This window comes from Esox lucius, chromosome 5, assembly GCF_011004845.1.
Source record: "Esox lucius isolate fEsoLuc1 chromosome 5, fEsoLuc1.pri, whole genome shotgun sequence".
Taxonomy (NCBI): Eukaryota; Metazoa; Chordata; class Actinopteri; order Esociformes; family Esocidae; genus Esox; species Esox lucius.
In genome coordinates, this window is record NC_047573.1 from 15490996 (window position 1) to 15518378 (window position 27383).

At 41.9% G+C, this 27383-nt stretch overlaps 4 protein-coding genes across 11 annotated transcripts; 2 read left to right on the plus strand and 2 right to left on the minus strand.

Annotated features, from left to right (window-relative positions):
* fdxr (ferredoxin reductase) lies at positions 1 to 10104 on the plus strand. 4 transcript variants are annotated; one of them, XM_010891910.3, is made up of 13 exons: positions 1 to 78; positions 671 to 850; positions 2080 to 2180; positions 4770 to 4865; positions 5001 to 5123; positions 5615 to 5728; positions 5872 to 5973; positions 6102 to 6209; positions 7130 to 7214; positions 7477 to 7676; positions 7848 to 8019; positions 8118 to 8294; positions 9026 to 10104. In XM_010891910.3, exons 2-13 carry the CDS (start codon positions 760 to 762, stop codon positions 9154 to 9156), a joined length of 1500 nt encoding a protein of 499 aa, XP_010890212.2. In that variant the 5' UTR covers positions 1 to 78; positions 671 to 759; the 3' UTR covers positions 9157 to 10104. The 4 variants fall into 4 exon arrangements, with proteins under 4 accessions (XP_010890212.2, XP_010890213.2, XP_010890211.2 ...); XM_010891909.3 differs by lacking the exon at positions 1 to 78 and adding an exon at positions 149 to 523; XM_010891911.3 differs by lacking the exon at positions 1 to 78 and having other exon boundaries at positions 147 to 850; positions 8121 to 8294.
* On the minus strand, positions 10105 to 15814 carry mrpl38 (mitochondrial ribosomal protein L38). 3 transcript variants are annotated; one of them, XM_010891902.4, is made up of 9 exons: positions 15692 to 15814; positions 15289 to 15477; positions 14867 to 14998; positions 12816 to 13018; positions 12504 to 12576; positions 11978 to 12023; positions 11605 to 11763; positions 11370 to 11506; positions 10105 to 10325 (listed from the first exon to the last, which is right to left on the minus strand). In XM_010891902.4, exons 1-9 carry the CDS (start codon positions 15774 to 15776, stop codon positions 10189 to 10191), a joined length of 1161 nt encoding a protein of 386 aa, XP_010890204.1. In that variant the 5' UTR covers positions 15777 to 15814; the 3' UTR covers positions 10105 to 10188. The 3 variants fall into 3 exon arrangements, with proteins under 3 accessions (XP_010890204.1, XP_010890203.1, XP_010890205.1); XM_010891901.4 differs by having other exon boundaries at positions 14867 to 15028; XM_010891903.2 differs by having other exon boundaries at positions 10275 to 10357; positions 14867 to 15028.
* On the plus strand, positions 15756 to 22624 carry trim65 (tripartite motif containing 65). Of its 3 annotated transcripts, none has more exons than XM_010891907.4 (8): positions 15756 to 15816; positions 16722 to 17169; positions 17286 to 17381; positions 17992 to 18222; positions 19498 to 19666; positions 19824 to 19913; positions 20037 to 20254; positions 20425 to 22624. In XM_010891907.4, exons 2-8 carry the CDS (start codon positions 16735 to 16737, stop codon positions 20731 to 20733), a joined length of 1548 nt encoding a protein of 515 aa, XP_010890209.1. In that variant the 5' UTR covers positions 15756 to 15816; positions 16722 to 16734; the 3' UTR covers positions 20734 to 22624. The 3 variants fall into 3 exon arrangements, with proteins under 3 accessions (XP_010890209.1, XP_010890206.1, XP_010890207.1); XM_010891904.4 differs by lacking the exon at positions 15756 to 15816 and adding an exon at positions 15829 to 15930; XM_010891905.4 differs by lacking the exon at positions 15756 to 15816 and adding an exon at positions 15973 to 16190.
* Positions 21817 to 27383, minus strand: wbp2 (WW domain binding protein 2). Its single transcript, XM_010891900.5, has 8 exons — positions 27138 to 27383; positions 26184 to 26292; positions 25930 to 26068; positions 25596 to 25688; positions 25356 to 25499; positions 24916 to 25038; positions 24691 to 24761; positions 21817 to 24160 (listed from the first exon to the last, which is right to left on the minus strand). Exons 1-8 carry the CDS (start codon positions 27194 to 27196, stop codon positions 24113 to 24115), a joined length of 786 nt encoding a protein of 261 aa, XP_010890202.1. The 5' UTR covers positions 27197 to 27383; the 3' UTR covers positions 21817 to 24112.

The window sequence follows — 27383 nt, forward strand, 5'->3', positions numbered from 1 at the left end:
TGACTACGTACTAGGAACATCAAGGATATTTGGCCGGTCGTGACTAACAGCTTTATCTGACTTGGGGTTACATTCATGGTAAAAATTAGGGTTAGAATATGTGTTAGGTTTATTTAGGTTAAGATTAGGTAAAATATATATTTTATATGGTACTAAACAGCCGGTCCATTTTTACCCGGAACTATGCATTAAGGCGTATTTTCAAGACGAAATGCTTAGGACCGGACAGGGTGTATGGGATAAGCGGTCGTTTTTGTACTTAAAGACGTAGATTTGTTTCGTATTCCGTTAATGTGTTTCATAAACATGCATGGATTTTAATTGCCGAGTTAGCCCAAAAGATTAGTAAATATACCGGTTCAACTCACTTGCTAACGTCAAGGATGCAGTCCTGGGAAAAGTATACAAACCAAGAACTCAGGCTTGGGGTCCCGTTTCTACTAGTGTAACAGTCTAACTTGCAGTGTCTACAACATTACTCTAACGTCTCATGAACGACTGCTTTTTGGGGAGCTAACACTATGTAACTCCATTTAGTAGTAAATATTACTGCATGTTAATATTAGCAGATTACTTTTTGTTTTATTACGCTGGGACAGCAACGGATGAAAACACAGAGACAGATTGTTATTTATAATTCCCTTTCGTGCCTTGTATCTTCCGCATTTAGAGACCAAAGCTCAAAGTCTGGAACAAGAAGCTAGATCTCCCTATATCCGACTACCAAATAATTTCAACAGTGTTTCATGATTTGTGAAGATGAGCACTCATAAAGGTGTGTTATGGAAGATCCGGATGTTAAATATTTTTTTGACGTCGACAAGGCGCGTACGGATCACACGATTACATGGTAAGAGCTTGGGTACTTATGTACACTAATGTACAATTCACCATAACTACCTACCTGAGTTTGGAGGTTAGATTTTTATGACGGGTTGTCCTCAAGAGTTCAGAATCCTCCAATATAATTTATCAATAATAAACCTCAAAATGTGTTGCGCTGATATACTCCCGAGAAATGTAAAGTAGATTTTTTTTATACGCACCTCCAATAAAATACATCACTTCACAGATTCAGTAACAATATATTATACATTTTGTGCGTGAGAGAGCAGTGGTGGCGAATTACTTTGCACAACTCCGTATCGAATAGCAACAACTGACAATTTAATCTGCCCAGACAGCCATATTATCATCAATGGTACAGTAATATAATACTTAGCTACTTAGGTAACTATCTTTTATCAACTGAATTGGTAAAGTGAAACTCCTGTTATGCCATGTGTACTTGCCATTGTTGCATTTGCATAATGAGTCCATCATTCATCAGGTACAGCTTGTTAAAGTGTTAATTTCATTCCACTCCTGGTCTACCCAACGTAAAAATAAATAAAATACCAATTAGCTGTGTGATCTACAAAAACCCCACCGATTCGTAATATCTATTCTGCAATTATGTGGAAAACAGTCCAGCAGCTGAGTGCAAGCAGACATTTAAAATCCTTTATGCTTCTTCACACTGCTTGCTCAACTAGAACGTTTTCAGCAGCAATCTTAAGGGGAACACAATCCAACATCAACAACCACATAAGCTCACAGGCTCCTGATCTACAGGAGCCACTGGAGTGCGATTACACAAGGCTGCCCTAATGTCAGATAATGGTTCCTGCAAAATACATTGGAATGGAAACCTGCCACAGCAAAGTGGAATCGCAATGTCTCATATTGTTTGAAACCTGTGCTGAGAAATGGTTTCTACCTAACGTTAGGAAATCGTTGCTGCAACATTTAAGGTAAGGTAGATTAATAATGATGGTGGTAATGATGGAACCTTCAGATTACATTGCCATCTCTTATGGAAGGGTGGGTCATGGTTACTTGTGTTTGTTGGGTTCGTAGCTGGTTAATTGTGCATTGTATTTAAGGATCCTGAGGTCAGAGGGGACGCTGTCATAAAAATCTATAAACTCTTGAGCATTAAATAGTAATTTGATGTAGATTAATATAGGTCTATGTCTTGAAGGAATGGTGATATGAATGTTGTGTCCTGACCATTGTAAACAGGTATTTATTTTTCAGGTGCGCGTGGACTTGGCACCTCCCCAGCTGCCTCCTGCCCCAAGGTGTGTATAGTGGGGGGTGGTCCTGCTGGCTTCTACACTGCACAACACCTGGTCAAGGTGAGATATGTCTCTGTGCCGATGTCCTCAAGATGGAAACTTTTGGTTCAATGCTTTCCGTATGCACAAACCTTGTACCAGAGTTTTCCCCCAAAGTTTGTAGTGTTCCAATTGATTAACCTTTTCTTTGCAGTTTAAGCACACGTTTGATGTAGTGTCCATCATATTTAAGGAAAGGGGCCAAGTGGGTAGCCATTTTAACATGAACATACTGGTGGGGCAAAATAGACATTACAGCTAATATTCATCCACCTACATTACAGGATCTTTCACATGCATTATATTAACCAATCATGGAAATTTGTCATGAGTCAAACACAATCATTCTAACAGTCTGTTCATAAGCTACTTTCTATATACACAAAAATACAAACGCAGTGGTAGAGGAATGTGCAATGAGCAAGCAATTCAATGTGCTTTACAAAGAAAAAGAAAAATACAATAGAATAAAACATCATAAAAATAAAACATTGAATAAGAAAATAGAAATATTTCATTAGGAAGCTATAAAAGTTGTACAACTAACAGTGTGGTTAAGTTTAGGTCCGTGAAAAGAGAAGTGTTTTTAACCACAATAAAAAAAAAATGGTATGTTTGGGACACGTCTAATATCTTCTGGTAGTTTATTCCAGTTGTGTGCAGCATACCTGTTAAATGCTGCTTCGCCGTGTCTAGTTTGGACTCTGGGCTCTATTATCTGATCTGAGTTCATGGATCTAAGAGCCCTGCTCAGTTTATACTCTTCAAACATATCAGATATGTATTCGGGGCCTTTGAGAGAGCATGCCTTTGAGCATGGTCCCTCAAAGCTTTAGACATCAGTGGCACTGTGTTCTGTGATAATAATGCACATTTTACAGTACAGTGGAGTGTACTTTTATTGTTCTTAGCACAGGGTGCACCTGTGTAATGGTCAGGCAGTTTAATCAGCTTCTTAATGTTCTACATCTGTCAAGTGAATGCATTATCTTGGCAGTGATGAAATCCTCATTTACAGAGGTAAAGTAATGTGTGCTCGATATTTGAAAGGAATAAGCTTTTTGTGCATATTATAGCTCATGGTATATGGAACCAGCACTTTGCATGTTGCATTTATAGTTTCTTTCAATGTTGAGCTTTTGTTGCTTGAAACCCCACAGTCGCGCATTAGAGGAAGTCTTTGTTTGGCCAATCACAAAATGAGTATGATTAAAAAAAAAATCTTTAACATCAGAAAGGTAAGACTGATCTATTTTAAGAGGTAATCCATCCAAAATCACATACACAAAAAAACACTATTAGGCCAAAAATATGTGGACACCCCTACTATTTATTGACTTCAGGTGTTTCAGCCACAACCATCTTCTCTGCATAAAATCCAGCACATATCCATGAAATCTCCATAGACTAACATTGGCAGTACAATGGGTCATACTGAAGCGTTCAGTGACTTAAACATGGCACTGTCATAGGATGCCTCCTTTGCCACAAGTCAGTTAATGATCTGCTAGACCTGCCCCGGTCAACTGTAAGTGCTATAATTGTGATGTGGAAGCATCTAGGTGCAACAACAGCCCAGCCATGAAGTGGTAGACCATGCAAGGTCACAGAGCGAGGCCGCCAAGTTCTGAAGCACATAAATATCACCGATTATCTGTTGCATCACTGACCACAGAGTTCCAAACTGCCTCTTAAAGGCACATCAGCGAAAGAACTGTGAGCTTCACAAAATGGGTATCCATGGCTGATCAGCTGTACGCAAGCCTCACGTCAACATGCGCAATGGCTGGAGTGTTGTAAAGCATGCTGCCACTGGACTCTGGAGCAGTGGAAACGTGTTCTCTGGAGCGATGAATCACTCTTCACTATCTGGGAGTCTGATGGACAAGTCTGGGTTGTGGCGGAAGCCAGGAAAACACTACCTATCAGAATGCATAGTGCCTACTGTAAAGTTTGGTGGAGGAGGGATTAATAGTCTGGGGCTGTTTTTCAGGGTCTGGGCTAGGCCCCTTAGTTCCAGTGAAGGGTCATCTTAAAATGCTACTGGATACTAAAATATTTTAGATAATTGTTTGCTTCCAACTTTGTGGCAACAGTCTGGGAAAGGCCCTTTCCTGTTCCAGCATGACTGTGTCCCCTGGTCCAACATCAGTGCAAGACCTCACAAATGCTCTTTTAGCTGAATGGGCACAGGTTCCCACAGAGACACTCCATATTAATGCCCATGGTTTTGGAGTGGGATGGCCAGCAAGCTCATATGTTATGGTCGTCTGTCCATATAGTGTATGATATATAGTACCTTCTATCATAATGCAAATGTTATAATAATAATGTTATTGTTCTGTATAATTATAAATTGACACAAATAAAATGTGAGGGAATGCAGACAACTACTTGTACACTAGGAAATTAAATGATTGATATTACTGTCTGAATAGTTATTATTGGTATTGTGGTACATGTTATGTAACATCTGAATGCTAGTTGTAGCTTTGTTTTGCGATAAATGTTTGACATTACTCTGTTTAAGCAGTACTGTCAGGTGAAATATAGATCAGTAAACTCCAACACTGACGTGTTTATAAAGCAGGAGTTTGTTGTGTCTCTAAGACTCGGCCAGATGTTCAGGTGGACATTTACGAGCGACTACCAGTCCCTTTCGGCTTGGTCAGATTTGGGGTGGCCCCCGACCACCCAGAGGTCAAGGTCAGTTTTGATTGATTGTTTATGAGATCATCAGACCAAAGCAGACAATGATGTATGGTCAAGTAAGTGTTTCTTCAATGATGGCATCTTTTTCTCTCGTCATCTTCGTCTCTCTTTTTCCATGATGTCTGCCAGAACGTTATGAACACCTTCACCCAGACAGCCCAGCACGCCAGGTGTAGTTTCCACGGCAACGTGAGTGTTGGTAAGGATGTCACTGTGCAAGAGCTTCAGGAAGCCTATCACGCCGTGGTGCTGGTGAGATTACAGCTGGAAGCACTACAGTGGGGAGAACAAGTACTTGATACACTGACGATTTTGCAGGTTTTCCCACTTACAAAGCATGTAGAAGTCTGTAATTTTTATCATAGGTACTCTTCAACTGTGAGTGACGGAATCTATAACAAAAATCCAGAAAATCACATTGTAGGATTTTTAAGTAATTAATTTGCATTTTATTGCATGACATAAGTATTTGATACATCAGAAAAGCAGAACTTAATATTTGGTACATTTGTTTGCAATTACAGAGATCATACGTTTCCTGTAGTTCTTGACCAGGTTCCATACAGACCTTCTCACAGTTGAAGAGTACTTATTATAAAAAGTACAGACTTCTACATGCTTTGTAAGTGGGAAAACCTGCAAATACGGCAGTGTATCAAATACTTGTTCTCCCCACTGTATGTTTGTTGGTTTTAGGTTTTTAAGTATAGTGTTAAATTGTATCTGCGTGTGTTTATCCTTAGAGCTACGGAGCAGAAGGAAACAGGACTTTGGGCGTACCAGGGGAAGACTTGGCTGGAGTTCACTCTGCCAAAGACTTTGTTGGGTGGTACAATGGGCTGCCTACAAACAGAGATGTAGGCACTGTTTTAGTGTATTATGAATACTGTTGAGCTTTTAAATCTTGGGCTTGCACACAAATCCCAGCAATATACATAAATCAGCCTGTATAATTTTTTTTTGTCTCTGTCCTTTTCACTGTCTGTTTCCATCCTCCCAGCTGAGGCCAGATCTGAGGTGTGAGACTGCTGTAATCCTGGGCCAAGGCAATGTGGCCCTGGATGTAGCCAGGATACTTCTATCTCCTGTTGACATTCTGAAGGTTAGAGATCTGTCTCTGTTAAGGCCTTGTAATGCCAAAACACCAAGTAAATATCTATGCTGATTGTAGCCTGGATTACAACCCAAACAAATAGTTTGAACCAGTGTGGCACTGTCCCACCTTTCTAGAACACAGATATTACCCAGCCTGCCCTGGACACCCTGGCAGAGAGCAGTGTCCGTAGGGTGCTCATCGTGGGGCGCAGGGGACCCCTACAGTTGGCCTGCACCATCAAGGTGAGGCTCTGACCTGAACCTTAACCCCTGGACAGCTGAACACAGGTTGATGCAAGCTCGTGTCTCAAGATCATAACCACTGTTCCAGTTCCAAAATGGGTGAGGGTTGTCTAGGTTTTGTGTTGCTTTTGCAGGTTTCTTTTCATATGTAGGGCTCAAGGGAGGATAATGTTTTTTTTTTCCTGGTTTAGTATTTTGCAGTGTTTTATTATAATTTCTATCATCTAGGTCTAAATGACAATGTACTTGCATGAGACTCCTCTAGTAGGAGGTGTTCTGCACACCTGTTCTTTATTTTGACATAAAACGTGCCTGAGAGTCAGTTATGGCAATGAATGGTTGCTGTCATTTTGTTTTGCCACAAACCTTTTCAGCAAAGTAGCCTTGGTTCCAAGAGCACACTAGAAATTGGCACAAGGCCCCTTGTGGCGAAAGTAAGATGTCATTGACCATATTTTCCAACACTTACACTATTCAGTTATTGGTAACGTTTGTCTCAGGTTGGGATACATTTGTAAGAAGAAAGAAAATTGTTTGCTCCCACACAATAATTTGCCACAAATTCAATGGATTGAAAGAGGTGTCTGATTTGATTTAAAATCTGATTTGATTTAAGCTGTTCTTTGTCTGCAGTCAGTTGGATCTGATTGTAGTTTAATGAGACAGGCAGAGATTTGAATTTATTCAAAACCCCTCTGAAGAAGAACCTGAAATAGTGTGTTTATGGCACCATAAACAAAGTATTTCATTGTAAAAAAATATATATAATTGTACTGTCTGTTAATATTCTGCATTAATTAATGTTTTGAGTGGACTCAAGGAAGGGAGAGTAACTGCTCTTGGCAGTAACTAATGGGGATATTAAATCTGCTTGTATCCAGTCGTTTGTTTTGTGAAAAACACAATATTGTTATGTTTAGGAGCTGAGAGAGATGGTGAACCTGCCTGGAACAAGACCAGAGATGGAAGCATCTGACTTTGAGTGCATTGCAAAGATGCTGAAAGGTGATACGCAGCTGTGTAGCTCAAGGTTTTTTCTCATTAAAACACTGTGTCCTTTTCCTCATGGTGTGAGATCACACACTGTCCTTCACATTATGGGTGTGTGTGTGTGTGTGTGTGTGTGTGTGTGTGTGTGTGTGTGTGTGTGTGTGTGTGAACTATGGTTATGTGTGGGAACGTGTCATAGAGTTTCTGTTGACATAGTGTATTTCAGCTTTGCTGGAGTTTCTGATGAAATATTTGATGTGACTGTGTGTCCTCTTAGTACTGCCCAGGCCCAGGAAGCGTCTGACAGAACTGCTGCTGAAAGTTGCAGTAGAAACTCCAGAGGAAACAGAGCTAGAGAGACGGAACTCGGCCAAGCGGGCCTGGGGATTCCGTTTCTTCCGGAGCCCCGTTGAAATCCTCCCCTCCGATGATCTCACCAGGGCCGCAGGGATACGATTGGCTGTCAACCGGCTAGAGGTGAGCTGGGTTATTTAGTAAAAGGAACATCGCTGGAACTTAGCTGCCTTTATTTCTTTTATTTGTATTTTAATCCAATAAAAAAATATATTTTAAACACAACACAAGGTTGAGTTGTTTAAAGCAGTTACAGAGGACATCAAGGCTAAACTTGCACTTGTCTTTCAACAGGGTGAGGGTGAGGATGTCTGGGCAGTGACCACAGGCGAGGTGGAGGATGTGGAGTGTGGCCTAGTCATCAGCAGCATTGGCTACAAAAGTCTTCCCATTGACCCTGCTGTCCCCTTTGACCCCCGAAAACACATCATCCCCAACACTATGGGTCGTGTGCAGAAGTGTGCGGGTGAGTGGGCCTGTGCGCCTTTAATTCAGGGTTTAGGATTGAGAATTTGGGGGAAATTTTTTTAAAAATGCGAAACCCTTTTTGTATGTCTGTTCCAGCAGGTCTATACTGCAGTGGCTGGGTGAAAAGGGGTCCCACAGGTGTGATAGCAACCACCATGAATGACAGCTTTGACACAGCCAGGACCCTCTTACATGACATGGATGAAGGGACACTGGACATCTCCACAGTCAAGCCTGGCTCAGCGGGGGTCACCACCATACTGGAGAAGAGAGGTCTTACAGCACTTCAGCACTTATTCAGTTCACTTAACCTTATTGAAAATCAGACAGGGGACGTTAGATCGGTCTCCGTACATGTGCCACGTGCAATGTCCAACGCCACTGGCCAGATTTAGATGGAATTCTGGGATATTATGTCTCACCTTAGAGATTGGGCATTTTCCCAAAAAGACCAAAAAGCATGGAATTTGGTGCATAGGTTTCTGTGCTTGCAAGGGACAAATCTTCCTAAGGTCTTTGAAAATGTATTTTCCCCAGCAGTCTTTTGTGAAAAACATGAAACACTTTGGTGCACATGTTCAGGGTTATGAGTTGTGCTAATCCATGGGAGTTCTCAGACACCACTGGTTCAGTTTTAACTAAACCTAGGATGTCATAGGGTTCCAGCATTTACAAACGTATACTGACTGTCCAAGGGGGTCAGTGCATAGTGGACGATGCTTTGTTCACACAGTAAATAATGTAAAACGGTGTGCCTGAGCTCTGCCCGCAGTACTCTAGGTGGTTTAACTGCATGTATAATTTTCTGTACATTGTTGTAGGAATTCCACTCAAGTCCGTGGTAACCAAGGACAGTGAATGTTTTTAACTCACTACAGATCTTTTTCTCTGTTACCTGACATCAGGAATTGTGACTACTTTAAATGTATAGGGATAATAACAAAGACATGATGCTTGTGTTCACCTTGTTCTGCTCCATTTACTGCCTTTCTGTGTGTGACTAGGAGTGAAGCCAGTGTTGTTCTCAGACTGGGAGAAGATAGACAGTGAAGAATCAAAGAGGGGAGAAGCCAGGGGAAAGCCCAGGGAAAAGCTGCTGGATGTGGGAGAGATGCTGAAGGTGGCCTGGACATAGGGGCAACACAGGGCATTTGGAACAGAGGACTCAACAACTAAGAAATGAAAGAAACACTGACACAAAAAAACCGAATAGTTTCCAACCGATTATAACTGAGGCAACCTGGTTATAATGGAATTCTACACTGATGTGCTAATTAAATGGGAACATGGCATACTAAAATGGGCACTTCAGTTTTGATGGTGAGATGCTAATAAAAACATCAGGTGTTTTGTTTTATGCATGTCAGATGGGAATCCCTGTTGTAAAGTAGAATGAGTAAAATGTAACTTAATTTGTCCACCCCAGGGGCCAATTTCTTTGATTTCATGATTTTGCATATTGGATTGGAAATGGATACGATAACTAAGTAATAGGTTGAACAAATCATTGTTTTAATGAGGATTTGGTTTCAGTGCTTTGAGTGTTATCCCATAGCTGAAATACAGAACTTAGTGTTGCTATTTTCTGTCTAGACAACAAATCCATCCATAAAACAGTTAAACTGTTAAAAGGGAGGAAATATTTTTATATTTTCTGTCATAAGTTGAGTGATTTCTTTTTAACTAAGCTCTACATTATTGACACCCTTGATAAAAATCAGAAGTATAAAAAAAAATCTGAGCTGCTGTGTAACCACGTAGAACTGTATTTCTTGCTAATGCCATTGTTTTAGAAATCGGGTTTGAGTAACTGTTTTGATGCTAGTAATTGTGAATTCCAAATTAGTGACATTTATTATTTACCTGAAATGCTCAAACAGAGGTATTCCAGAACGTTGGATTAGTAACTTATATGTCTGCCTATGCAAGAATGAGCTGTCAAAACAGAACTGAAGCAAACTGAGGGGAATGAGTGGTTGATGGAGCTGTGGGTGGGATGCCCCCCATACTGCACTGCTTACAATGTATACAAATCTACACCTAACGCATTCAATTCAGACCAAATAAAAAGTGCACCACGACATTTCCTATAAAATGTGTTTATTATACAATCATACATTATTACCATCACACTGGGCCATTGTGCACGAACCCCATATTGAACAAATCAGTAGATTCCGTAGGTGTGCTCTTTTCCATCTCGGTACCTGTCCAGATATCGGAGTGGCTGACGGTGAGGATACTTCACCTGCGGAGGGTGATAGACAGGCGGCCGCTCAAACTGAAACACTGGCTCTTTCATGTCTGGGGGAGAGAAGCGTGCATCTTACCATTTCCTGTAACAATCGCAAGAGCATGTTGACATCCTCCTGACCTGTCAGCCCATTGTTATTATTAGGAGCTACAATATCACCTCATAATCTAGAACGGATTTCCTCAAACGTGTTTGTGGGGGACCGTAGTTTCTCTATTACCATGGATCTCATACTTTTTATACCGCGTACCACCTCAGAAAATATTTCACTCAGTATATATCCACTAAAGGGAGCACTGTATACCAATTACCATAGAGCACTGGTTCTCAATCTCTCTACTACCCTAACAGTTTATAACATGGTCCATCAAACAAGTTCATTTTCCATTTTAGGGCACAATGGGGATAATGGAAATGTGATTAAAATGTGAATTTGACATTTAGGCTACTACAATAATGAATCAAATATATTTTAGAAGCTCTTTTTACATCACAGTTGTCAAAAGGTGTTACAAAATACAAGCCACAGCAAGTTTTTGATGGTTAGGAAAAACTTCCTAGTTGGGTAGGAACCTAGGATTCGTAATAAACTGTTTTGTTTTAAGAAGATAAACCAAATTTAAATCTGTAGGATTTAGGTTTTTGGGGTTGTGGTTACTGAAATGCATAAAAATTATACTGGGAAATTAATGAACATTTTAGGAAAGATCAACAAGTAATCAGTGAGTGTAGAAAAGACGACATGCATTGCATTTGCCCCAGTCCCTGTTGACAAGCTTCTGAGCACCACAGAGGGAAGCAGACAACATTGGTCTTCCTTTAATTTAAGGGTTCAAAATAGCTGATCATTCAAACTGCTGAAAAGCTTGAGTCTCACAGCAGTCCATGTGCCTACCCCTAAATCGCACATCTAGATAGTTATGCAAAAAAACACAGACCGTGAAACTGGAAGTACGCAACTTTCTGGGAAGATACATGAGTTGGAAAAGACAATGTGGCACAGTAAATTTTACTTATATCAATTGTCTGCCAGAACGTTATGAGCAGTACTCCCAAACACTCAGCCAAAAACGTATGTGTGTGTGTGTACTTACTGAGTGTGTTATGGAAGGTGTTGGTAACAGACTGGTCCCACTGACTTTGGAAAAAGGACAAGCCTGCTGGAGTTATGAGGTCCTGGTGTTTCCTGTAGAACTGCTCTGTCTTAAAGCTCCGCTCTGACAGTGACACACTTGGGGATAGAGGAAAAAGCATGTTGTGTTCGTGTCCCAAATGAATGGAGGGATTACGGACACGATCAGTGATGCCGGTGTGTGTCTTGTTCCTCACCATGGTGATCGTTGCACGTCTTCCTGGAAGTGGATGAGTCCTTCCTGTCTAAACAGGATGAAGACAAAGCGGTGAAATCCCGTCCCTTTGGCTGGGATCGGGGCCAGGTATTCATACAGCTCTTCGCCTGAGGTTACTGCACCACCGGAGATGTTCCCACTGAAAACAAAGTTCATCTCAATTACATGTGTGATTGTTGTCATTTCAAATAAAAGGTTTCATTGTTTTCTGATGACAATTCTCATCTTCAAGAATTAAAACAGTATAATCACCCTTAATCGCCATATTGGTGGTGAAATCAGTTCCCCGGAAGATTTAAACCCCTTACAATTTGACAGAAGTGCAATACATTTATCATTCCTGCAATACTCACACAAGCCAGTGCACATACTCCCCTTCACTGTCCAGCAAATGCTCGTCTGAAACAAAAGTATCCTAGGGTTAAACACAAAGTATACCACAAATACTGTACTCGTTTAGTTACACATTCACATTGGGACATGGCGCCACCAAGTGGACAAAGAATCGCACTGAGCATTGTTACTAAATTGTTTCAAACTGTAGTAAAGTCTACCACCTGATCTTTGAGATGACCATAGAGCAGGGGCAGCCCTACTTTATTGCTGCGTTGTGTAGTGGTTGAGAGCAAAACCAGGGCATATCTCCCCTATTGCCACCCTGTTGAATGTAGCTGTTCATTTCCTTCCATTTCCAGTGTAGCACCCCAGAAACTACCTTGACACTGCTAAGCCGGTGTGCTCGTCGGCACTGGATGTGGTTTCGCAGTGAGGCTCCGTGCCAAATTGTGTTTAGTCGCCTGAGGTTGAAGACGTTCTAGTGCGCCCTCTTCACCACAGTGGTGGTGTGACTGGTTCATGCTGGCACGGTTTGTCTCTTACCTGGGCAGGTGAGCAGCAGCGTCCACAGGGAGCCCTCCTCTGCCTCAAAACTGACCTGAGGCGCCACGGCAGCCTTATGGACAGAAGGAAATAGGAGATAAGGACCGGCACATGGGTCATTCCAGGACGCTACAATCAGTAAGTCTTATGACATGTTTTCTGATTCAAAAAGAATTACAGGAAAGCTAAAAGAAGCAATTTTTCAGCAGATCTTTTTTTCCAGGGGTTCTGATTCCCTTGAACCATTTATAACAAGTACAATATATCCCGTATGTTGCAGAGTTATAGTACAACTCACTGTACAAGTCTCACCTCTGTGGGCGTCAAGTGGTTCCCATAATATACTGGGGCTGAAATGTCCAGGCCATAGCTGACTCGAAGTGTGACACGAGGGACAAAGTAGGCCATGGGAAACAGATCCCTGAAGATCCCATAGTGCTCTGCTAGCCTCTGGACATGGTATGGGCCGCTCATCTCCTCCCAGCATGCCTGTACCCGATCCAGGGGGATCTTAACTGTTCAAACAGGTCCAAAGCAGATTTACAGTAAATAAATCAAACAATTATTTACATGTAAACAATACATTTTAAGACTCCACCCCTTCAGCAACAGATCTGTTATTTATTATGGGTATTATTAAAAGTATATTATAAGTATAACTGAGGTTCAACAATATCAGATGTGTACAACTTGAAATGCCACATTGACGTTTTCAATGGGACCAGCGAGTTACTATAAAACATGACCAGTGGTCAGGATGACACCCAACACAATAGAATCATATTAAAGCAGTTACGCCATATTTTCATGGAGTAATTGGCTGAAATCCATTATGATTGTGTGTATATTCCAGTTTGATGGCAAACTTTTTGTGCTATTACTCTTCACTCCCAGTCATTCCGAATGCAAAAGCTGGTCACTTAAATAAACAGCAGTGCAAAGAGTTATGGTGATATGGGAAACTCTCTTGTACTAACCGTTGCCACAGCAACCCAATAAACAATTATGACAGAATTACAGAAAAAAATGTTTTTGTTTTGTGTACCTGAACAACACTTCAAAAATGTAATATTATACATATTGCCAATTATTCCAATAACCCCCCCTCCCTCAAACTTAAGCAAATTCTGTTTGTCCAGATTGGTTCTAAAGTTTTTGTGGGTTCAGTAAAGACGAAGAGTGGTTTTTCAACCAGTGTGCCTTGAGGAATAGGCAACTCCTATTAGGTTTCGCAATACCACAGCCTCTGCCCTGGAAACATCCATGTCTTTGTTTGTGGTTGCAAGTTTACAGAGCAGAAAACATTTTATGCTGTAACACATTTTCTGTGTGTTTTCATTGAAGATTCGAGGTTGCATAGACATAATAGCAGATATAGCAGTGAAGCAAAATAATGTAGAGTGCACACATATACCAGTCCAAGAGACACTATGTGAATTACAGAAATCTGTTAAATAGGATCTAACTGGAATGTGACTAATGTTCCCAATTAACTTGAGGCCACAGCAGGGCCAGCCGGTGGCATAGGTGGAGTAGGTAAATGCTAGGGGAGCTGTCTATCCAGGGGAGCCCAAATGAGTGAAGATTATTATATATTGTTTTACTTTTACACATTTTTAAAAGCACAACTTTAATACTATTAATTCTAAATATTACAAAAAAGCGAAAGCCCCCACAACAACATAACTACAGCTTATTAGGCCATATTTTCTGTGTTGCCCGCAGCGTTACCCCGGCCCAGCTCATCAATCGACTGGCCACCTGTTTTACCTGATGAGGTAAGAACAGAATTAATTCTCAATGGATCGTAAAAAATATAGTAATAATTTACGTTTCTGAAACAAAAAGACGGGGGGTTTCAATTGTCTTAGTCAATGGAGATTTTTTTTAAAGAAGCTGCAGGAAAGACAAGGCGAGTAATGCTACATTAAGCATATTGCACTAAGGTTTCTGTAATAAAGTTTATTTATATATATTATTACTTATTTTATTTATTACTTATTTTACTCATTTATATTGTATTTATTATTCATTTTAAGTCACTTGTTTCTCTAATACTGTTTTTTATTTTATGGGGGATTTTTGTTTCTAAAATTAAGAAAATCTCAAAGACAAAGTTATGCAGTTTCTGTGTGAGTGTAGGAACACAATGATTGGTGGTGGAACTGGCTGCGACACAAGGGGCACCAGCTAAAATCTTGCCTAGGGCACCAAATTGGTCAAGGACGGCCCTGGGCATGGACAGCATGGACTGAATGTGTGTGTGATTAACTCTGTGCCAGATTAGTGAGCTGGGCTGTATTAGTATTAGAGTGCAAAAAGGTGCGACATTCCTTTTTAAGGACCCTTGTTGGGAGACTTACAGGTACGCAGACGCATTGCCCTCTCCAGCTCTATACTGCTTCTGTTCTCCTTCACCACCCTCTTCCGCTCCTTCCTTTCTTTCCCCTTGGCGGACTGACAATGTGGTAGCCCAATGTTGACTTTCTCCACACCTGGGCCAGCATGACACACAGGAATAAAGACTGAGCATGCCCAGAAAACAAAGTGTTAAAATGTAATCTGTGTAGGTTGCTATTCATATATACTGTATTTATTTATTTAAAAAAATTACAAGAAGGAGGGCATCCTGCTGGCATCTTCTAAAGTAGGTCTGATTAACAGATTCAAGACCATGATATAAAAGACAGAGCATTGGCTAATGCCGCAGAACTGCACACACAGTAAAACAGAAGAAAACATTACTGGCTATTCATTGCGTCTGGTAAAATAATATTCTGGGCACCATGTTCAGGGTCCTCTTGCTGTTGATACTGTCTGTAGGTCTTCCACCAGGCTGGAGAGTTCTTCGCCTCCTCAGCTTTCTTGAGGTACCGTGTGTAGCTGCGATACTTTTCTAGTGACTCCAAGTTTCTGTAGTCAATGTCCTCGTTTGGCATGGGTCCCAAAGAAGCAGACCTTCGGCATAAAAAAGCTGAAATGCACAAACACATAGCTATGTTACCATCAGACGAAATGAAATGCAAACTGTCATAACTGTATAGGGAGTAACCACTAGACTGTACCGCTAACAAGCTAGCTTTGCTCTGTAACCTCCCTTACGTTACGATATTATCGTGCAACACTCTTCTAACAACTCCTGAATTTTGATCTAATAAACCATAATTATGCCATCAGTAATAGAGTACCGGTAGTTGCAATTGTCCTGGCATTGCTGACCCCTAAATCTGTGCCCGTCCGCAGCACAGAGGAGCAAACCATGCGCAACGCCATTTTGGTGATGTACTACGGAATACGCAAACAGCAACATCCGGTAAGTGGAGAACGCATATGATATTACTGCGTACTTCGTCATCATATGGATTCCCAGAAGCAACTGTATTCTAGAATCAAATGTTCTAGATAGCTACATTAATTGATTGCGCTGGTGAGCTTCATTAACTTTTTAAGTGGACACATGGGATACGTGTTTTACTTGAAATGTGCCTTGTATTATAATAATGTTCTCATATTTCGACATTATCTCTTAATTTGTATTATTGTTATACAGTAGCTAACGGCGTTATGCGTTAGCTAGCTAATGTTAGCTAGCAGGCTAGAGGACTGCATGAACGTTATCAAGTACTCTAGTGCTTTTCATTCATTTGATTGATAGCTGCTGGCTTTGCATCGTCCAACTCACTCACTGTATGTCATTAAATGACATTAACCCATTAGTGTGTAGTCAATTTCTTGATTTGTAACCAATGTCTAGCTGTCAGTACCACCATCATGGCATAGACTTTATCTTATGTAGTGATACTATCGCAAAGAAATTAATGATTGTTCCAGTAGGCCAGTATACAGTAGGCCTAATGTTTGGTGTTTCAAGTGGCAACAGTATACATGAAACAATCTTAGACTAATATTGAAAGCCATATCCTTGAAATGTATTTATGGTCAACTTCTTCTATGCATTTTGTCTTCGTATTGTAAGATGTATATTGTTGTTTATGCAGTTATGACAACGCATTTATTGGTTGAACACGGATTAAGGCGAGATTGATACCTGGATATAATTTTTTTTTAAAATAACATTCTGATTAGAATAAAGCATCAGATTATTATAATATCTGCAGCAATTAGTTACTTTTTACATTTACGTGGTCTAACCAGGGACATTTACATCATTGCCTGGTCACCTTACTTAAGGAAAGAGGGGTTATGTTTTGTACACAGATTTTCTGGAGAGATGGAACCCCAGAATTTGTCCTGCGCCATCTGCTTGGATCGCTTCCGGATTCCAGCCACAATCCCATGTGGTCACACTTTCTGTCAAGACTGCATCACAGAGCACTGGGACACCAAGTCCAAGGCGGACATTGGGCCACATTGTCCCATCTGCAATGAGGAATTCCCTACCAGACCCATCTTAAAACGCAACGTGTCTCTGTCCGTTCTGTCTGAGGCCACAGCAAACAGTGCTGGTGCGTCTGGTAGAGACACTGTGCCGCTTATGAAGGGGGACGTTGCCAGAAGCATGCCTCTGGTTTTGTGTGACCGACACAAGAAGCCCCTGGTGTACTACTGCCAGAAGGACAACATGTGTGTGTGTTATGAATGTGCTATCTCAGAGTGCAATAACCATGAAAAGGTGCTGGTGGAGACTGAGAAGGAGAACCGAGAGGTGAGTGTCGGACCGACACTTCTATGTTTTTGCGATTAACATGGCAGTGTTTCTTGCCCCCAAACCCGTTGGCTATTCAGCACACAATCAATATTTTATTGTTCATCTACTTCCAGTTACTTCTGAGAAGAAAGAGTGTGGAGGTGGGAAGATGTATGGAGGAAACTGAGAGGAGCATCGCTGAGCTGACAGAGAATATTGCAAAAGCCCAGGTAAAGCAACAACAACAAAAAAGTCAGTAACTGCCATCACTCACCTCAGTGGTCTTTTGTCATGGCTATACTGAGGTTGGGGCTGAAGTTTGAATGGTGCACTTTGGTAATATTGATTGGTTTTTTTGTTAATAAAAGTATCGGCGTATATAACACTCACAGCCACATACAAATACATCAATGAACATACATTTGTGTTAAAATAATCGTAATGGAATGTATTCCAGGAGGTATAACATGCAATATGGCAGTAACTGACATTTTAAGGTCAAAGGTCAGGGTCAGTGAATTAAAAAGGAACCTCATAGTAAGACAACATAAGAGCATACCTATAACTCATTTGGCGGGACAACAAAAAAAACAATCCTCAGTTCTAGCCAGTTAGTGGTAAGTGTGTACGACAGTCTGAGGATTAGCTCTGTTCCACAGCGTTACGTTAACCACTGTTGTTTGTACAGTGCTAGTACACACTAGCTAACCAGCTAATGAGTGCTACACCGGTTTGAAAAAATGCTCAATAACTGTAGAGATTACATGACTATTACCATCACAACCCTATCTTGCCTGTGTAAGGTCAATGCTTCCCTTCTACTGTTCTTGCCCTCTGTAGGTGACTTGGCAGCAGACCTCCCACTGGGTGAATGCAAAGTTCTCCATGCTGTTGAAGGTGCTAGCAGAGAAACAGGAGTCTACAGAGAACTTCATTGAGCAGGAAAAGCATGCTTCCCTAGCCCAGGCAAATGCTAGGCTAGAGGAACTACGTGAGAGGGCCAAGCAACTCAGGGAGCGTCAGGTCCAAATAGCAGCCACCCGCATCCTGCCCGACACCCAACTAATACAGGTTAACCTCTCCATCAAATAGCAGCCATCGCATCCTGCCCGACACCCAGCTAATACAGGTTAACCTCTCCATCAAATAGCAGCCATCGCATCCTGCCCGACACCCAGCTAATACAGGTTATCGTCTCCATCAAATAGCAGCCACCCGCATCCTGCCCGACACCCAGCTAATACAGGTTATCGTCTCCATCAAATAGCAGCCACCCGCATCCTGCCCGACACCCAGCAAATACAGGTTAATGTCTCCATCAAAAAGCAGCCACCCGCATCCTGCCCGACACCCAGCTAATACTGGTTATCGTCTCCATCAAATAGCAGCCACCCGCATCCTGCCCGACACCCAGCTAATACAGGTTATCGTCTCCATCAAATAGCAGCCACCCGCATCCTGCCCGACACCCAGCAAATACAGGTTAATGTCTCCATCAAAAAGCAGCCACCCGCATCCTGCCCGACACCCAGCTAATACTGGTTAACGTCTCCATCAAATAGCAGCTGGATTTAGTAGTAATAGCATGTTTGTGGAATTTAATTTACCATAGAGGATAACACAAAAGAAAATAGATACATGTTTATTTCTATTGTGGCCTTCATTAGACAGTCAGTTAGTCTTATTTTTTAAATCTAGAAAAATCTAGTAAACAGTCAGAAAAAGGATTTCATCTTCATGTTTCCATATTGTTTTACTAAGGGGTTTATTACTAGCAAAACGATACAGGTGTTACCATTTCAGAACTTTTAGATTCCGTCTCTCACATTTGAAGTGTACCTATGATCAAAATTACAGAGCTCTACATGCTTTGTAAGTAGGAAAACCTGCAAAATTGGCAGTGTATCAAATACTTGTTCTCCCCACTATGTTTTTTATTTTCTGTTGCGTTCCTATTCATTTCTCTAGTGGTGTCATGTAGTCTGCTGGGTCCTGGGTCAATGAGTAATTAACAGACCATAGGGTTCTCTGTTTATCTGTTGAAGAGATCTTAGCTTGTCCTAAGAATGGCCAATGTGTCAGTATTAAAAGTAGGATGGCATGGCCAGTGGAGAAGCGCAAAGAAGCTTGTCGTACCTAGATTATTTGATTACTTGGAGTGCGGTCACACTAGGTGGCCGTATCTCGATTGTCCCATGCACATGCAAAAATCTTAAAAACATTATAGAACTTTAGACTCAATACAAATACAATTCTCCCTTACACTAGTGATGCGATCAAATTCCCATATTGTTGTATTGTGAACATAAATCTGAATATTTCCTATTTTTCACTTTCGCTGTGAAGGAGTCTCGTCTGGTGGAGGTCCCTCGTATGAAGGACATTCCAGTGGATGTGAGCCCTAACCTGCAGGAGAGGCTCAGCGGGGTAACAGACGTCCTGTCACGGATCTCCAAGCTGGTGTCTGAGGACCTGGTGAAGGCTGTGTCCACAGCTGTGGGGCAGGACAAGCAAGGTAACAGAAAGTGACCTAATCTCACGGTATGCCGTAGTCTCTGTGTGTGGGACAGTAAGCAAACCTTATTACACCAGGAGCACATTGTCTTACTGTGCCAAGCTAAATGCTCTATATTGTGTTTTTATAGTCTGTGTCTGTCCCTTCTGTTCTCTAGGTTCTCCCCAGGATAAGCGCCCGGTCCTGGCTGTGGTCCCCAGTCCTGCTGCTCCATGTCACCCAGCTGGGAAGAAAGGACTCAGCGAATGTATGTATCCCAGTTATTTACACAGTTACTATAGGTAACTGTGTATTCTAGGCTTTATAGTTAGTAACCTGAATAATTTCAAAGATAAGCTGCACATTAAATGTCTTTTCACATGCTCCTCAGACCGATGTACCCTGACCTTTGACCCTCGCACAGCCAACGCTCACCTGCTCCTCTCCCAGGAGAACCGACGGGCGGAACACCTGACCTCTGGGCCACGCCCTGTCACTGCCCACCACGCCCGATTTGACCACACCTGGCAGGTGCTCTGCTTCCAGGGCTTCAGGCACGGACAGCACTACTGGGAGGTGGAGGTGTCCAAGCCATGGGCCTACCTGGGGGTAAGACTGTGCGGAGGCATCTGAAGTGGCCTACTAAACCCAGATACCTCCTAATGAAAGCCACGTCAGCTCAGCGTCATCTCACTAACTGTATTTTGACAGCCCCCCCCCCCCCCCCCCCCCCCCCCCCCTTCCTGCCATAACTGCTGACCTCTACGCCTCTCCCGCAGGTGACCTATGAGGGCATCCCAAGGAAGGAAAAGGGAAAGAGGTGCATGGTGGGAATGAACGATCTGTCCTGGAGCCTCCAGCTGGATGAGCGGCAGCTGAGCGCCTGGCACAACGGGCGTCGAGAAATGGTGGCCGGCCACTCCAACCACTCCCGCATTGGAATGCTGCTTGACTACGAGGCGGGAACACTGACCTACTACGGACACGGCCAGGCACGCCTGCACGCCTTTCACTGTGCCTTCACCCAGGAGCTGTTCCCCGCCTGCTGGATAGGGGAGGGCGTCAGCATCACACTCTGCTCTACATGACAATGCAAAAAGGGAAAAGGCGTGACCTAAGAAACATCATCGTGGTCTAGCCTTGAGACACTGATAATGGGCTGCTATCTTCCTTAGCCAATATGGGTGGGCCGTACTAGAACTTGAGAACTGCAAGCATACGTTTCAGGTATGATTGGAGTTTATTAATGGGAGATTTGCCACTAAGCTTAAGCTGCACAGGCAGATCTCAAGTTAGGATTCAACCCTATGAGGGAGAAACTTCCCAAAAGGCCTAAGAGTGCTGGACACTTATTCCTGAATGGGTGGGAGCATTATGGTCTTCTGTTATGCTCAGTGAAATTGACTCCATAGTCCCTTCAACTATCCAGACTTTTAGATCTGTTAGTTTGGTTAGATACTAGGATGCCTGTAGGAAAGTAGGCGACTTCAGAATTTCTTCCCCCAACTTATCTACTAAACTCATTTTACCATAGTGAGATAATATAGCAGTTAACATTTAACAAAATCCTTAAACCTATGAAATCTAGTTAAGTAGTTTCAATAAACAGTATGCATTTTAAAAGGGAACACTCCCAATACAAACCACTCCTGTTTTTCCTAACATGTTAAGTTGATAAGTGTTACAAGATGTATTTTTCCCTGCTGTTGTAGGACACTGATTTCTAAGCACGACTGGGACACAGGAATTTCCTGGAATGTTCTGTGAACATATGATCAGACACCATACAGCAGACTAGTCTTTGGGAGACTGTAGATTTGCACAAGTTCTCTAAACCAGCACAGTTAGGAACTGAAATGGGTACTGTAAAGGAAACCAATTTTCTGTGAGAGATGGGGAAAAGCATAGAGACTGATGACATTTCACAAATGTTCCTGTTAACAGTGTACTGGAGTTGATGTTTAATGTTTAGCACTACTTTGTGTTGGAGATTGGTACTGGACATGCTATCACTGTAGAGTTGGTGCCAGGCTGTTTTCAATTTAGCCAACCGGTAGTTTTGTTACAAAAAGTAAATGGTATTGAGATTAATATGAATACAGAATAACTCATACCCAGGCTGCCATCAAAATGTGTACAGAAAATGTCAGAAATGAATTAACTGGACACACTTCATTTCACACAAGTTAAGTTTAATAAAACCCAATCCAATGCATATTACTTACAATTAAGACCATGCTTTGCTTTTGTTTTGCCAATAATATCTATTTGACCAATTCAAATAAAATACTGAATAAATTAGTGGGAGTTTCAAATAAATGTATAGCCATATTTTACTTGCTTACTATACACACACAGCCATGAAAGGAGCAAAGGGGAGCCCGATGCATAGCATTCTGAAAGTGCAAAGAATCAGCCAACTGCCTTGTGCCACAGAGAGATGGAGAGAAAGGCCCAAATATTAAGGTGCTCAGATCAGGTTCAGAGATTGACATCAAACATGTCAGTAAAGTACACATCACAAGAAAATTAGAAAGCCATATACAAGAGACGTGACTAGTGATCTAGTCAGTTGTGAGTCTGGAAAACTGCAAGGTGATGGGTTGGTTCTGGTTCTCGAACGGTCAGTACAGTGACAGACAGGGAATGACATCATAGACCAACAGCTCCATTGACTGAAATAGTATGAATCATAATCCCCATGAAACCTGCCATCAAAACCTCAAGAGTTTCTGTGTTACTCCACCATTCATTTCTTCTATAGGGGATTTTTAGCTCTACTTCAAAAAGGTCGGTGTTTCATGTAGGCGTATATTATACAGCTCCGGAAAAGATTAAGAGACCACTGCACCCTTTCCTCTCCAAAAAAGTTGAAAAGGAAAGTTTTGAGTGAGGAAATGTGAAGAGACGCTTTCAGATTTTGCCTCTAGGATTTCTGGGAATTATGACGCATCAACTATTCCTCTCGATTCACACAAAGTAATAGCAGACAAAAGCAGATAGCTTAAATAATCTTTTTTGTGTAGTTCATTCAACTAGGATTAGGGATTCTATAGTATTAAATATAGTTTTCTCCTCTATCAGACATTGTCCCTATTATAACAAAGGGTTGGTCTCACAATACACCATATTCCCTAAAAGGGAAGTCATTTTTAATATAAGGTGCCATGTGTCAATCTTCACAAACTTCTAGATTTTTTTATTCAGGCTAATTCAGGTACGTCTCATTGAAATTAAATATATTTTCCAAGAAAGACCTAGTCCAATGACCTACTACTAACCTCTGATATTTAAAGTTGTCACATTGAAAGCCAGAACAGATAAATATTAATAATAAAAAAACACATCAACAATACAGCCTTTTGCTAGCCCCTGGATAGATTAGCAAAAACATTACTTCAGTCCAATTCAAAGGCTGTCACCACCAGTATTATAAAATGAATCCAGTTGACACCAAGGTGCCCTGCTAAGCCTTGAGCATGCTGCACATACAGCAGGGGTTTCCAAACCCATTTACAAAATGTTGTTGAGTTAGCCTATGATATAGGTCAGCATAAATACATGACCTGCTTGACTTAGTGTACTTTTAAGGAACTAGGAATAATATTGTTTTAAAGAACATTTCCTGCAATTCTACATAGTTCAACAGCTCTCATCAGATGTTTTAGGTAAGCTATTTAAGAACAATAATAATAATAACACTAATAAACAATTTCCCCAAACCTATCTAATATGTTTGGGCAGTACATGCTCATTTATATCAAACCTCAATTCAATTCTAGATATTCTCTTTTACAGAATGAGATAAGATAAACTGATAGCGTCAGTCACACAGATAGATTTTAGAAGGTCAAAGCTCTGCTTCTGGATTTATTAGAGATAAAACAAAAATATTCCCATGTGGGCCTACATCCGAGTGCTTTCCTCTATGTTGTTATAGATCTGTATAAAATATAGACAACCCCCCCCCCCCCCCCCCCAAAATCATGAAAGATCCCCCTAGGTTGGAAATCCCCGATGTACAGAATTTGGTGACTGCTTTAGCCAAGAAAATATACGTGTTTGCTAGTTCAGAAAACAAAAAACTTATACTACTACTCACCCATCACCCAATATTCAAGTTGCCTGTCAGCTCTGGGCCAAACATGCTACAATCATATCATCGACCACTCCAAAATAGATGTAAGTAACACTGTTAAGTTAAACCCAGGTGTGTATGAGAGAACTGTTTAGTGAAAGGATTGTATTCATTTAGCCAAACAAAACGTTTTCAGCTGCAAAATGTTCTGCCAAACAGAAGGAGGGGTTACGTAGGTAGCTACTTACAGCAAGTTTCATTAAGAGGAACGTGAGTTAAGAGACTGGCCAGAGGTTGGGAAGAGGAGGGGAAAGGACTGGTGGAAGAGAGACAGGAATATAGAGTATTGAGGGGTACAGGCCGCATAAAGTTGAGGTGTGAGTGGTGCCCTACTGGGTCTTCTTGTCCTCAGTAGGTGAGTAGGGGGGAGGTTTGTCCTGGAAAATAGGGAAAAACAAACGATTTGATGACATGCAAATATATACTGAATGCAGGATAAAACTTCACTACTTATCTTTTGAGATAAAGCATTTTACCAGAGATAAAGTCATTGGCTGTACTCTGACCTGCTCATTATCCATTGGCCAGACAGCGGTCTGAAATTACTTGTCCTGATGCCCCTGGCACGTCTACCAGAGACTCAGCCAAAATGCATTTAATAAACCGGGTGGATCAAACCCTGAGTGCTGACTGTCTGAAAGCCGCACATACCCACATCAAGCCGTATATTTTTATGGTTCTGATCGGATTGGTAACCAGTTTATAATAGCAATAAGGCACCATTGAGTGCGGTGTAAATTTCCAACACTGTGCCTTATTTCCAAAACACCAAAGTTCAATTGACATTAGCCATGTCTAGTTAATGAAAGACCACGTATCGTCTAAAATAAATACTACATTTTTCACACTAACACTGAAACTGTAAGCTGATAATTGTAAATTCTGCACAGCTAGTGAACAGACATACCTGTGGTAGGTAAGTGGGAGGGAGGGTGGCAGAACTGGCACTGGCCGCTGCCTCTGCTGCTTTGGCCTCAGCTGGAGGGAGGGACAGGGAAGAGCCAGGGAGGACAGGGAAGAGCCAGGTCATTACTCGCAACGCTTTGGCACCATGGGATCGAACACACCCTGCTAATTTGACCAATGAAAGCTCTTTTGAAGAGTAAGACAGAGAGCTAGAGGATTTTCTGACCTGCGGGTGTGGAAGGCAGGTCAGGGTGGTGGGGGGCCTGCTGCCCGAGGGGGGCGGAATAAGGAGGAGGGGGCATGTAGGCTGCAGGACCATCAAATGCTGGTGGATTGGGATAGAACGCGCCTGGAGAAAATCCAGTGACAGGGGTTGGATGGGAGACACAACAATACCTGGGTTCCAGTTTAGTTAACTCTTTCCTGAAAATATCCCTCAGCATGTTATAAAACACTCCAAACCAACTCGTATTACTTGAGTGTTCTTTTTTAGACAATGGCTAATTTACAAACTAAATATTCAAGTATGGATTTGGGACACCCTCCCCCACCAAATCATAAAACGTTTTCATCACCTTCAAGCACAGAAAGACTGAAAATAAGACCAGATCTCCCATGTGTAAATCTCCATGTCTGGTTCCGTAAATCTCCTTGTCTGGTTCGTACCTGGTGGAGTGGGGTTGGGGTAGGAGTATCCAGGTGGGGGTCCGGCAGGGTACCCATTGGCTGGGGGAGGAGGGTATGCATAAGCCCCATTGGCCATGTAAGGACAGCCTCCAAAGCCACTGCTCACAGGCTGCCCTCTGGAAGCTGCATAGAGGAAGAAGGAGGGAAGAAACACATTCACCTAAGCTAGCCATTTCCAACGCACTAATCACTGGGTCATCAGCTCCAGGTGTGCTTTACCTTGTGAAGCCACCTGTAACATGTACTGCCCAAACTCTATGGCTCCTCCAGCAGCAAATACCAGCTTAAAGGTGGCAGACCCCTCCCAGCCTCCTAACACAGACAGAAATAAAGACAGAAATAAAAGTTAACAACAGAATAGAAAAGATGATATCCCTGATCATGATCTAATGTAATGTTCCTCCAAGACAAGGCAGAGAGATCCAAGTAGACCTTCCTTTGACGTAGATATTCTGCACAGCAGTGTGTAGTATTGATAAATCTCATGCACGTACTTATAACAATGATTTGGTACTGAAAGTCATTCACTCACTGTCTCCACACACTTACACACCTCCGGGCTCAGCACTGACAGTGCCTTTGATGTAGTTGGCCCCCAGGACAGGCTGTTTGACCTCGCAGCCTTTTATCAGGTAGAAAGGCATCATGAAGGATTGCAGAGCGTCACGACCCGCCTTGGCCACAAATATCACCTGGGGACAGACAACCTGGATTACACCAGTCCTTTCAGACTTGAGTGTTAGGGCCTGTGGGTTGGGTTTAGACAGGGTGATATCAAAATGTCATAGTAAAGAACTCTTCTCTTACCCTGTAGGGAGTCAGAAATATGCTTCCCTTCTTACTTTTCCTGAAGGCTTCAGGCAGACACTCTGCTTCACAGAACACCAACTCCACGTTCTCATAGCTCATCAACACACTGACACACACACCAATATATCAGCTTTAAGTTGCAAGGAAACCCACTGTTAGTTCATTTAAATCAACATGGACATCCTCCGTTTTTATAACCACACACTCGGCTAAAAAAGGCAGGCTTATTGACTAAGGGGCATTGTGCAACTGACCAATTTGGCAATTTACCAGTATCGGTCCATTGCTCATCTGCAGTAAAGAACTAAGGCATAATAAGCTTAGGCCTGATAAAACAACAGTGACTAATTGCTGGCTAGTATGCTAGCTACAACACACCTTAATAGGTTTACCTGTTTCCCTGACAGGCCCGCATGACAAATACGTAACTACGTAATGTTCGAGAAAAGAGCTGAACATTTTCTAGAGGCTTATTTATAGTCACACATCCCTACAACCCAGTAGATATACTAGCCAATGGATGTTTTGCATATTTTCAGGGCTAACTTACCTCTAACCAAGTTGATGAACTGACGTGACATAGTCAACATTAAGCAATAACAAAGAAAGAACTAGATTCTGAGCCTTGTCAAGAAGTTTAAAAAGGCACAGGTCTAGATCTGCTAGCTAGCTGCAGTACCAACTGTAAAATAATGCGCAATATGAAAGCCATGGAACAGTGTCCTAATGTTAGCACTGAATGACAAAATCCTGAGTAGCTAGGTATGTTAGCAGGGAATCTTGAAACTACACAAAAAGACATAGAAAATACACGTCCTAATCACATAAACAAGCGAATGATTAATGTGTGCAGCAACTTGTCCACATTGCTAAGCTAACTATAAGAAGTTAACAAGCTAACGTTAGATGGACCAAACAAACGTACATAGCTAACGCATTATGGTACAGTACCTTTCACTGTTGTTGATTATGACGCCTCCGGATTCGGAATGATTCTTGTTCAAAGCCATTGCGAGGTTGCCTTGAGGCTGGCAAATTTGTAATGAACCAAGCAAAATAATGACAAATGCTTTCGAAGCTGTTAGCTTGTCTCAAGTAAAACCTCAATCAAATCGTTTCAGACTAGTTTCAGCAACCAGCCTTCTCCACTTTTGTTATGATCTTGTGATGCTGATGCACCTGCACTTCCGGCATTCG

Excerpts from the sequence above, each read along its gene's own strand:
- fdxr (XM_010891910.3), top strand. The coding sequence starts at position 760 with ATGAGCACTCATAAAGGTGTGTTATGGAAGATCCGGATGTTAAATATT. Across the intron at positions 2,181-4,769 it reads CTGCACAACACCTGGTCAAG|ACTCGGCCAGATGTTCAGGT; the intron begins GTGAGATATGTC and ends TGTGTCTCTAAG. Across the intron at positions 8,295-9,025 it reads CACCATACTGGAGAAGAGAG|GAGTGAAGCCAGTGTTGTTC; the intron begins GTCTTACAGCAC and ends GTGTGTGACTAG.
- mrpl38 (XM_010891901.4), bottom strand. The coding sequence starts at position 15,776 with ATGGCGTTGCGCATGGTTTGCTCCTCTGTGCTGCGGACGGGCACAGAT. Across the intron at positions 15,478-15,691 it reads CAGGACAATTGCAACTACCG|CTTTTTTATGCCGAAGGTCT; the intron begins GTACTCTATTAC and ends TGTGCATTTCAG. Across the intron at positions 12,024-12,503 it reads GCTGCTGCTCACCTGCCCAG|ACGAGCATTTGCTGGACAGT; the intron begins GTAAGAGACAAA and ends CTTTTGTTTCAG.
- trim65 (XM_010891907.4), top strand. The coding sequence starts at position 16,735 with ATGGAACCCCAGAATTTGTCCTGCGCCATCTGCTTGGATCGCTTCCGG. Across the intron at positions 17,170-17,285 it reads CTGAGAAGGAGAACCGAGAG|TTACTTCTGAGAAGAAAGAG; the intron begins GTGAGTGTCGGA and ends ATCTACTTCCAG. Across the intron at positions 19,667-19,823 it reads TGTGGGGCAGGACAAGCAAG|GTTCTCCCCAGGATAAGCGC; the intron begins GTAACAGAAAGT and ends TCTGTTCTCTAG.
- wbp2 (XM_010891900.5), bottom strand. The coding sequence starts at position 27,196 with ATGGCTTTGAACAAGAATCATTCCGAATCCGGAGGCGTCATAATCAAC. Across the intron at positions 25,039-25,355 it reads CCCCAACCCCACTCCACCAG|GCGCGTTCTATCCCAATCCA; the intron begins GTACGAACCAGA and ends GATTTTCTCCAG. Across the intron at positions 24,161-24,690 it reads CTCCCACTTACCTACCACAG|GACAAACCTCCCCCCTACTC; the intron begins GTATGTCTGTTC and ends CCTATTTTCCAG.